General features: G+C 45.8%; 1 protein-coding gene across 1 annotated transcript in view; it reads right to left on the reverse strand.

The window, feature by feature from the left end:
• Nucleotides 1-12,212, reverse strand: part of UBR5 (ubiquitin protein ligase E3 component n-recognin 5) — a 651,214-nt gene that overhangs the window by 195,614 nt on the left and 443,388 nt on the right. Inside the window, 1 exon segment of the mRNA XM_030189847.1 lies at nt 9,819-9,942. Coding sequence (XP_030045707.1) covers nt 9,819-9,942 — 124 coding nt within the window.

Genomic DNA, 12,212 nt, shown 5'->3' on the forward strand with positions numbered 1-12,212 from the left:
GGCCCCAGCATCATTACCTCCTGTACCAGCTCATTCGCTCCACTACAGACTAGATCTAGAATTGTTCCTCCTCTTGTTGGCTCCTGAACCAGCTGCTACATAAAACAGTCCTTGCTTCCATTAACGAATTTCACCTCTCTACCATGCACTGTTACATTTATCCAGTCAATATCAGGGTAATTGAAATCACCCATTATTATTGTGTTCCACAGTTTCTTAGCCTCCCTAATTTCTGATAACATTCCTACATCTGTCTCTTAATCTTGGCCAGGTGCACGGTAGTACACTATCACTATTCTTTTCCCTTTACACACTGAATTTCACTCTATAGGGATTCTAAGATATGTTCTAGAATTTTTAGTCTATTGGATTCAAGGCTCCCCCCTCCAACAATTCGATCAACCCTGTCACTGCGATATAATTTGTATCTTTGTATGACAGTGTCTCACTGGTTATCCTCCTTCCACCAGGTTTCAGAAAAGCAGATACTTACTTGTAACAGGTATTCTCCGAGGACAGCAGGTTTCATATTCTCACAAGTGGGTGAAGGAGATCCACGTCGCCCAGTCCAGGTTTTGCCATAGTAGAAAAGAGAGATTTATGGAGCACGAGGCGAGCTCCAACACGCATGCGCAAGTGCCTTTCTACTCATCGCATGAACGCAGTCTCCTCAGTTTAATACTAAAGCAAAAAATAAAGAAAAAATAACCAAGGAGACAACTCCAAGGGGAGATGGGAGGGATTGTGAGAATAGAAGCCTGCTGTTCTCAGAGAATACCCGCTACAGGTAAGTATCTTTGCTTTCTCCGAGGATAAGCAGGCTTCTATCTTTTCACAAGTGGGGAATCTCTAGCATCCAGGCTCACCAAAAACAATATTCATCAACTGGGCTTGCAACGGCGAGGTCATAACAAAGATTAACCTGAAAATATATACAGTCTGAATGAGAGTGCAGTCTGGAACAGAATAAAACGGGCCTAGGAGGGTGGAGTTGGATTCTAGACCCAAAACAGATTCTACAACACTGACTGCCGGAACAGACTGTCACGTCGGGTATTATACTCAAGGCAGCTGTGCGATGTGAACGTGTGGACTGAAGATCACGTCGCAGCCTTGCAAATTTCTTTAATAGAGGCTGACCTCAAATGAGCTACCGACGTAGTCATGGCTCTGACATTATGAGCCATGACATGACCCTCCAAGGACAGCCCAGTGAAGGAAATGCAATGAGCTAGCCAAATTGAAATGGTGCATTTACCGATGGCGACCCCCATCTTGTTGGGATCAAAAGAAATAAAAAGCTGGGTGGGGTGTCTGTGAGACCTTGTCTGCTCCATGTAATTGGTCAATGCTCTCTTGAAATCCAAGGTGTGCAAACTACTTTCGCCAGAATGGGCATGAGGTTGGGGAAAGAATGTTGGCAAGACAATCGACAGGTTCAGATGGAACTCAAGACACCACCTTCGGCAGAAAGTTAGGGTGCGTGTGGAGGACTACTCTGGTTTTGGCTAAACTTAGTATAACGTGTATCCAACACTAAGGCCCAAAGCTCACTGACCCTACGAAATGAAGTAACAGCCACCAAGAAAAAGACCTTCCATGTCAAATATTTCAGATGGCAGGAATTCAGTGGCTCAAAATGACCTTTCATCAGCTGGGTGAGGACGTTGTTGAGATCCCATGACACTGGTGGAGGTTTGACAGTGGGCTTTGACAAAAGCAAACCTCTCATGAAGCAAAGAACTAAAGGTTGTCCAGAGATTTATTTATTTATTGCATTTGTATCCCACATTTTCCCACCTATTTGCAGGCTCAATGTGGCTTACAGAAACCTATTATGGCATCGCCATTCCAGGAGACAGATACAACTGGTGTTACAACAAGATCATGGATGAGGAGAAAAAGAGCTGAACAAAGTTATCGAAAGATGACTATCAGAATAGGATGAAGTTGTGAAGTGTTATAATAAGTTATGGATTCCCATTGTAGGCTTTGTTGAAGAGGTAGGTTTTCAGTGATTTACGAAAGTTAGTTATTTCGTTAATCGTCTTCAAGTCAGTTGGTAGTGCATTCCATAGTTGCGTGCTCATGTAGGAGAAGCTAGTCGCATGTGATATCTTGTATTTCAATCCTTTGCAATTGGGGAAGTGCAGATTAAGGAGTTTGCGGGCTGATCGTTTAGCATTTCTGGGAGGTAGGTCCACGAGATTTAGCATGTAGCTCGGGGCATCTCAGTGGATGATTTTGTGAACTATCGTGCAGATCTTGAACACAACACGTTCTTTAAGTGGTAGCCAGTGAAGTTTTTCTCTTACAGGTTTCGCGCTTTCATATTTTGTTTTGCCAAATATGAGTCTGGCTGCGGTATTCTGGGCTGTTTGAAGTTTCTTAATAGTCTGTTCTTTGCAGCCCGCGTATAGTGCGTTGCAGTAATCCAAGTGACTTAGCACCATTGACTGTACCAGGTTACGGAAAATGGCTCTTGGAAAGAAAGGTTTTACTCGATTGAGTTTCCACATGGAGTGGAACATCTTTTTTGTTGTATTCTTCACGTGGGTATCGAGTGTGAGATCTCGATCAATGGTAACTCCCAGAATTTTCAGATTATTCAAGACTGGAAGAGAAAAGTTTGGTGTGGATATGGTGGTGAAGTTACTTGTGTTATGAGGTGAGTATAAGGCATTGTGTTTTTTCTGCATTGGGTTTTAACTGGAATGCATCAGCCTAGGAGTGCATGATTGTGAGGCTTTGATTGATCTCGTTGGTGATTTCTTTTACATCGTGTTTGAACGGAATATATATTGTGACATCGTCTGCGTATATGTAGGGGTTGAGGTTATGGTTGGCTAGTAACTTGGCTAAGGGTATCATCATTAGGTTGAAGAGTGTTGGTGAGAGGGGGGATCCTTGGGGGACTCCACATTCAGGTGTCAATGGGGCTGAAGTATCTTCGCTCATTGTTACTTGATATGATCTTGTGGGCTTACATTCTACACGTTGATGATAAGCACTAATTGCACTAAAGTGAACCCTTACGGAGTTGATCTTGAGACCAGACTCTGACAAGTGTATAAGGTATTCAAGCAGGGTCTGTGTAGGGCAAGTACAGGGATCTAGGGCAAACCTCCATCATTTAAAAGAATAAACCTCTTAGTGGAATCTTTTCTGGAAGCCAGAAAGACTCGGGAGACTCCCTCTGAAAGACCCAAGGAAGCGAATTCTAGGCTCTCAACATCTATGCTGTGAGAGCCAGAGACTAGAGGTTGGGATGTACAAGCAATCCTAAATCTGTGTGATGAGGTCAGAGAAAAGGGAACCATATCTGACGCAGCCAGTATGAAGCAATCAGAATAATGGTTCCACGGTCTTGCTCAAGTTTCAACATACTTTTTCCCCACTAGAGGTATGGGAGGATACGCATACAGAAGACCTGTCCCCCAACTGAGGAGGAAGGCATCTGATGCTAGTCTGCCATGGGCCTGAAGCCTGGAACAGAAATGAGGGACCTAGTGGTTCATCTGAGTGGCAAAAAGATCAACCCCGGGGGGTGGGGGGGACACCCACACTTGGAAGATCTTGCGAGCTATGCCTATTTGGAGAGACCACTCGTGTTGTGGCATTATCCTGCTCAGCCTGTCGATCAGGGTATTATTGTTTGTGCCTGCCAGATAAGTGGCTCAAATGAACATGCCATGTTAGTGAGCCCAGTGCCACATACGTACGGCCTTCTGACAGAAAGGGTGTGATCTGGTGTCACCTGTTTGTTGGTGTGATACATTGCAACCTGATTGTCTGAGAACCATTTGATGAGATAGTCGATCTCTGAAAGCTTTTAGAGCGTTCCAGATCGCCCGAAGCTCCAGGAGGTTGATCTGAAGATTTGTTTCCTGAGAGGACCAAACACCTTGAGTGTGAAATCCATCTACATGAGCTCCCCATCTCAGGAGAGACAAATCCGTCAGCACTTTTTGTGGCTGAGGAATTTGGAATGGACGTCCCAGAGTGAAAATGGATCGAATTGTCCACCACAGAAGAGAGCATACAAGCTCTGGGGAAACTTGAATGACATCTTGTAGACTTCCTGTGGTTTTATAGCACTGAGAAGCCAGAGCCCTTAGAGCTGATCTCATGTGAAGTGGCATGGGTGTAACGTACACTGTGGAAGCTATTTGGCCCAACAATCTCAACATCTGCTGAGATGTGACCTGCTGAGAGGTACGAACCTTGGACACCAGCAGGACAAGATTGTTTGCTTTCGTCTCCGGGAGGTAGGCTCAAACCCTCTGTGTGTCGAGCAGGGCTCCTATGAACTCCAATCGCTGGGCAGGATGTAGATGGGACTTGAGATAGTTTAAAACAACCCTAGTAGCTCGAGCACCCGAATAGTCATTCACATGGACTCCCAAGCACCGTCCTCTGAGGTGCTCTTCACCAGACAATTGTCGAGATACTGGAACACATGGACTGCATAATGATGCTGCAACTACCGCTAGATATTTGGTAAAGACCCTGGGAGCTGACGTGAGGCCAAAAGGCAACATGCGATACCGAAAGTGATATGTCTCCAGCCGAAATAGAAGATACTTCCGGTGGGCTAGAAGTATCGCGATGTAAGTATATACATCCTTTTAAGTCCAGAGAGCATAGCCAATCATTTTTCTGATTGGGAGAAGGATGCCCATGGAAACCATCCTGAATATTTCTCAGACTAGAAATTTGTTCAGGGCCCTTAGGTCTAAGATAGGACGTGTCCCCCCCCCGCTATCATCTGCACAAGGAAGTACCTGGAATAGAATCCCTGCCTTTCTTCCCCTGGTGGAACGGGTTCAACTGTATAGGCTTTTAGAAGGATGGAAAGCTCCTCTGCAAGAACCTGCCTGTGCTGAGAGCTGTATGAGCTCTCGATGGGCAATTTGGAGGTTTTTGATACCAATTGAGGGCATCTCCGAGACAGACTATTTGAAGAAACCACCGGTCGGAGGTTATAAGGGGCCACCTTTAGTGAAAATATTTAGCTTTCCGCCGACCAGCAAGTCATCCGGAACGGACACTTTACTGCGACTATGCTCTGCTGGAGCAAGTCAAAAGCTTGTCCATTGTTTTGACTGCAGAGCAGCAGGGGCCTTAGGCACACGCTGTTGACGTGAACAAGTGCACTGGGGCTGACCCTGAGTAGGCTGGTGAGCTGAAGGAGATGTACCTACACCTAGAAACTGCTCCATGGCTTGTCAAAAACTCTCCTAGCTGAGGCCGTGAATGCAGAAGGCGCCCAGCAGGAGAGAGAAGAGATTGTATCAGTATGCTTCTTGATTTGGTCAGCGACCACCTCAACCTTCTCTCCAAAAAGGGTAGCCTCCTTGCATGGGGCATCTGCCAACCTCTGCTGAACAGAGTGTTCCAAGTCAGAAACACGCAGCCATGAGAGTCTGCACATTGTTATATTGTGAGCAGAGATCCTGGAGGCCACATCAAAAGTGTCGTAAGTGCCCCTAGCCAAGAACTGTAGACATGTCTTCTGCCGCTTGACCAACTGGCAAAAAGATTTGGCATACTCCGGAGGGAGCGCATCCACCAAGTCCGACAGCTGTTGCACCAATTTCGCAAGTAGACGCTCGTGAAGAGCTGGCAGGACTGTATACAGGAGATAAGCATTAACACCTGGTACATCTTCCTCCAAAAAAGAGTCCAGGGTTCTAGCTTCTGTGCCTGGGGGCGCCAAGAATTAGTCTCTAGTACTCCTGGCTCTCTTGAGAGCGAACTCCACCACCATGGAATTGTGAGACAACTGAGGATAATCAGTGGAGGAGTGGCCTAGTGGTTAGGGTGGTGGACTTTGGTCCTGGGGAACTGAGGAACTGAGTTCGATTCCCGGCACAGGCAGCTCCTTGTGATTCTGGGCAAGTCACTTAACCCTCCATTGCCCACCGCATAGAGCCTGCCATGAGTGGGAAAAAGCGCGGGGTACAAATGTAAAAACAAAAAAAACTAGATATATCGTGGATCCGATACTGGGTGCCAATCTTCTTGGGCATGATAGGGACCAAAAGAGGGGACTCCCAGTTCCTGATGAGGACTTCCTTGAGTATCTCGTGGAGAGATGCAGTCACAGCCTACTTAAGAGGAGATGTATAATCCAGGACCGTGAGCATCTTGGCCCTGGGCTCATCCTCCACTTCCAAAGAAAATGGAATGGCCTCAGCCATTTCCTTTACAAAAGATGGAAATGAAAGGCTCTCTGGGGGAGACCATCTCCTTTCAGGTGGAGGGGAGGGTTCAGGGGGAATCCCATAAAACTCATCTGAGGAAAAGTATCTGGGATCTTCCTTTGAATCCCATGAGCGCTCTTCCTCGTTGTCAAACAATATCTCCCTATGAGACTGCTGAGACCGAACCTGCCTCAAGGCCAAGGAACCATGTCCTCGAGAGCGGTGTCGAGTAGTTGGCTCCCGCCTCGAAACCAACGAAGCTTTCTCCACCAACTTCGGGGGAGGGGGGGTCCGGCTTGGGTGGCAGTCGACACCAGGTCTGCACCGCAGCCTGAGGGCCAGACAGAGTCGCAACGGGAGGTAGGGTAGGTGCAAGCACCCCGACACTGATGCACACTGTTGCATAAGGCCATGTAGCAGCTTTGGGAGAAAGGCCCAGATGCGCTCATCGAGGGCCGACACCGGGAAAAGCTGGGATGCCGGTTGAGGCGCAGGTTGCAGAACCGTTGGTGTCGAAGGAGCAGGACCTCGGCTGCTTGGAGACAGGTGCTTCGGCACCTTTTGTACGGCGGGAGAGTGATCCTCCTAGCGTCGACACTTCTCTGGTGCCAAATCTTTCAACGCTCCAGAGCTCTTGGCACCATGCGTCAAGGGTGACCGACGACGATGACAATGCTTCTTGGCCTTCGCCCAAAGCATGTCACAAATGCTCCTCGGTGCAGAAGAGGACAACGTCGAATTCTCACATCGCCTCAGGGTCGGGTCCGACAATGGATGGCTCCAGGGGGCCTGCACAGAAGGAGGCCTCGAGACAGGTGGAGACCCTCTCGACGCCTCACTGTTCCCAGTGTCTAAGGGTCTAGAAGCAGCCATTCTTATCGACCCTCCCGATACTGGTGCAATGCTCGGGAAACCTGGGTCCTCTTCTTCATGCGACGACAGAGAACACAGTTAGCAGGGCTATAGTCGCACCTAAGAAACTGCTGTCATGTCCCCTACCTCAACGCAAGCGGTGTCCTCCGGCTGCGCAGGGTCCCCTCGACATGCACACTTGACTGGCACAGCCCTGAGCTGTGTGTGTAGTTATTCTCTGGCTGCAGGCTCCTTATTGCTTTGCTTCCATGCACCTGGCTCTGCTCTCTCTCTGCCTGGCTTCCAGGCTCCTTGATTGCTTTGCTTCCACCCACCTGGGTCTGCTCTTCCTCTGCTTGGCTTCCCTTACTTCTCTCCTATTGGTCTTCCGGTTCCTCCTTCCCCTGCTCTTGTCCTATGGATGTGCCCCTTCGCCCTGCTGATGCCAGACGCCAGCACTTTATCAACTGAGCTCTCCCTAGACTCCTTGCTTCGGCTTCTACTTTGGTAGGTGTTACTTGCTCAGTAATGTGCTTCTCCTCTACTTTGTTCTTTGTTGCTGACTTAGCCTGTACCTGGATTACTCTCGTGTCTGCTGCCTGCCTACTGACCTTGCCTGTACCTGGATTACTCTCGTGTCTGCTGCCTGCATACTGACTCCACCGGACCTAGGGGCTCAACCTCTGGGGAACGGCGGTCAGAGCAGGTAAAACCCGGGGTTGCCCGGCCGCCAAGCAGAACCTGGTCCGAATACCGGGCTCGGCAGAGCTCTACTTGGTACAAGAACTCATAGGTCTGACAACTGCAGACACCAAGAGTGGATGCCGTTTCCTGAGATAGTCCCATAGCACCGAGCACAGCGCTTGAAGTTACTGGGAATCTTCGTGGACATGGATGGAAATACTTTGTTGGCTAAATTAGATGACTCGATGGTGCCTGAAAAAGTAAGGGAATGACCCAATCGAAGTCAGGGCCAAAAAAATGGCCCGATGACAGAAAATAAAGAAAACTTAAACCCGGGCAATATAAAACTAAGGAAAGGAACCACAAGAGAAACAGAAAAAAAGACTGAAAGGCACTAACAGCTCTCAAAAAACTGGACGAGTGAGAACAAAAAACAAACAAACCCAAAACCGCACCTTCTACTCACGCGGAGAAAAGAGAACTGAGGAGACCACATTCACGCAACGGACGGGAAGGCACTTATGCATGCGCGGTGGTGCGCAGCTCGTGCTCCACAAAGCTCTCTTTTTTTACTATGGCAAAAGCAAGACCGAGCAACACGGATCGGCATCACCAACTTGTGAGAAGATAGAAGCCTGTTTGTCCTTGAAGAATGCCTATTATAACTATTTTTTCATTTAGTATAATATAGTCTAACTCTCCCATTCTATTTCTTAGGCTTCTGGCATTCGCATACAGGCATTTCAAACTATGTTTTTTGTTCCTATTTACATCTTGCTCAGCAGTTGACAGTGATAATATGCAACCTTGAAAATCTGTCTGCTTTTTATTTAAAGACACCTGGTCTACTATGCTCTCTATTGCAACCTCACTATCGAGATGTCCTATCTTTCATGTTTTGATGATATCTTTGAAAGATATCTTATTCTGAACCATGCACTTTTGAGCAACTGTCGGCCTTCCCCTAGTTTCTAGTTTAAAAGCTGTCCTATCTGCTTTTGAAATGCCGATGACAGCAGCTTGGTCTCACCCTGGTTAAGGTGGAGCCCATCCTTTCGGAATAGGCTCCCCCTTCCCCAGAATGTTGCCCAGTTCTTAACAAATCTAAAACCCTCCTCCCTGCACCATCGTCTCATCCACGCATTGACGCTACGGAGCTCTGCCTTTCTCTTGGGCTATGCGCGTGGAACAGGGAGCATTTCTGAAAATGCTACCTGGAGGATTTGGATATCAGCTTTCTACCTAGGAACCTAAATTGGCTTCTAGAACCTCCCGCCCACATTTTCCTATGCCATTGGTACCTACATGTACCAAAACAGCCAGCTCCTTTCCAGCACTATCTAAAATCCTATCTAGGTGATGAGTGAGGTCCTCCACTTTCACACCAGGCAGACAAGTAAGCAGGCGATCCTCACGTCCACCGGCCACCCAGCTATCTATACGCCTAATAATCAAATAACCAACTACAACAGCCATCCTAACGCTTCCCTCCTGGGCAGAAGCTCCTAGACACACATCCTCGGTGTGAGAGGATATTGCATCCCCTAGCGGGCTGGTCCTGGCTACAGGATTATTTCCAACTTCACTAGGGTGATGCTCTCTATTTAGGAGGCCTCCCTCCTCCAAGGCAGCACAGGTATTGCCAGAATGGAAGTGGGACTTCTCTACAACATCCCTGTAGGCCTCCTCTATATACCTCTCTGTCTCCCTTATTTCCTCCAGTCTGCTACTCTAGCCTCAAGAGAACAGACTCATTCTCTGAGAGCTAGGAGCTCTTTGCATCGAGCACACACACATAACCTCTCACCAACTGGGATACAGCCATACATGTGACGGTGCAAAAGACTGAATAGCACCACTCTAGCTGCTAGACTGCTGTCTGCATCTTAGTATTATAGAGTTGTTTAATTAAAACTTCTTCAGGTACTAGAAATATTAGATGAATATAAAAAGCCTTAAGATTATATGGTATAATGTGTAATTTATTTAGTGTTTGCTTCCCAGAAACTAATTAAATGTAATTAAAACTTAATGAAACATTATACTATCTAACTTGAAATATTTTAAAAAATTAACCTCTTCTACATCTGCAGATACAATATCATCTTGCTCTTCATCTCTGCCCCGAACTGGCTGAGACTGACTTATTCGCCTTTGTTGAGGGTTCCTTATAACGTAAGATGACTGAGATTGACTGGAGCTACAAATAAATTGAAAAAAAAAGAATACAATTTCAAGAAAAGGAATACCTGCAGATATTTGTACCTATTATTTTCATCAGTACTTTTCCCAAATAAAACAAGATGCATAGTTCTGCAAGCAGAAAAGTTATGCATGTTCTTGCCCTGAGGAACACTTTTATTGATTACAATGCAAAAGTATGAGCTTTGAGGAACATGAGTATTTTTACACACAAGTAGTGTAGGCAATTTTCAAATAGATCATTTATAGAAGTAAATTACCATTTACACAGATGAACTGCCCTCCTTCATAACCAAGAGTAGGAAGGTCAGGCACCTCTAAGGATCATCTTTTTTGGGATGCTTGTTAAATGGATCTGAGAAGGGATTAGCAGTGGCAACAGACTTTACTCTCTAGCTCAATTGATACACCTACACTTTCATGGTATGCAGCATCTGCATTAAGATAAACAAACAGTCCTTTATTCATTACCACAGCAAGCTCTGAGGTAGCCAGCCCAAGAGGATTTCAATAGATGTAATTGAAAAAAAGCAGTCTCCTGCAAATATCATCACTCTCTCTCTCTAACATATGCTGAATTTACACTTATGTAAAAGGGTCAGCTTATTCACCAATATGAATCAGGTGAAGACCAGTTCATGTATCTTATCTGATTTGTGCTGGGGAAGGCACAAGTGTCAAAGCAGGGACAGGAAGAGAGACCAGTCACTGAAACCTAATGAAATTTACAGTTTATGGACCTGCACAATTCCAGGCCTTATCGTACAGACTGCCATTTTTAGTAATTTCTAAGGAGAAAGTTGTACTTCATCCAGTGCCCTTCTTCCTTTCTCAAAGTGATGTCTGTCTGGATCACATGGAAGACATTACTTCAGAAGAAATGGATCCTCAGGAGCTTAGCCGAGATTGGGTGGCAGAGCCGGTGGTGGGAGGTGGGGCTGGTGCTTGGGAGGTGGGGATAGTGCTGGACAGCCTTATACGGTCTGTGCCAGAGCCGGTGGTGGGAGGCGGGGCTGGTGGTTGGGAGGCGGGGATAATGCTGGGCAGACTTATACGATCTGTGCCGGGGCTGGTGGTTGGGGGGGCGGGGATAGTGCTGGGCAGACTTATACAGTCTGTGCCCTGAAAAAGACAGATACAAATCAAGGTAAGGTATACACAAAAAGTGGCACATATGAGTTTATCTTGTTGGACAGACTGGATGGACCGCGCAGGTCTTTTTCTGCCGTCATCTACTATGTTACTATGTAAAAGCATACGAACAAACAAAGGAAGAAGCAAGACTAGACACAGTTGTGTTTTGGCAAGGGTGCCTGCAACAGGAGTCTATTCTAAAAACACAGATTCAAAGAAAATAAATACAACAGATACACAATAATCTAATCCAACAGAATAAAAGAGAATAAAAAATAAATATATATATAAATGTGACCAATTATACAATAAAATATTTATATTCTTTTATTTAATATATCAACAAAATATTATTTGAAGTCTACATGGTACTGAAAAGGAACACATTTGGGGAGAACTGGAAAGTAGTCAAATACAAATGATTAAGGGGCCTTTACAAGGCTGTGCTAAAAGGTGGCTTGTGCTATTACTAGCACATGGATTCCAATGCAATGAGGCCACCTTTTAACACAGTGGTAAAATGTCCAGTTTTTGTATATTGGCAATAATGGCCATGCTAGTTTTTCCATTAGCGAATGAACCCTTAACTACATTTACTTACTAGGCAGTAAGGTCTCACGCACTAATCATATGCTAATGGGTTAGTCTGCAACAATGCCCATGCGCAAACCATGTCTACTCTCCACCCTGAAAGCTAAAAAATAAACATTCTTTTTCAGCACGTGGGAAGTGTGTGTACATGCCAAAACTACCACGGGACGCCTCGGAGCACCCCACAGCTTAGTAAAAGGGTCCCTAAATAATGTAAATCAATTTAAACTAAGAAATGCACATACCAAAAGTTTTATTTCTCTTAATTATGCCCTTTACGTGTATACGACTGCAAATAATAATCTAAATTCTTTATGTATTTAAGTGAATTGAAGGCTCATTGCATTGTAGTGAAAAATAGGAGCAAAAAGCACATACCCAACTGGTTGTTATGCAAAGTTTGATGTGGGGAAAACTAAGAGGATGATCAAGACTCGCATTATAGAGCATAGAGGCTGCATCAACAGGAACATTTTAAGTGCACCTATAGTCGAACATTGGATAGTTGAAGGACATTTAATAAGCAACAGTATTTTTGTCATC

The sequence above is a fragment of the Microcaecilia unicolor genome, chromosome 1 (genome assembly GCF_901765095.1).
Source record: "Microcaecilia unicolor chromosome 1, aMicUni1.1, whole genome shotgun sequence".
Lineage (NCBI taxonomy): Eukaryota > Metazoa > Chordata > Amphibia > Gymnophiona > Siphonopidae > Microcaecilia > Microcaecilia unicolor.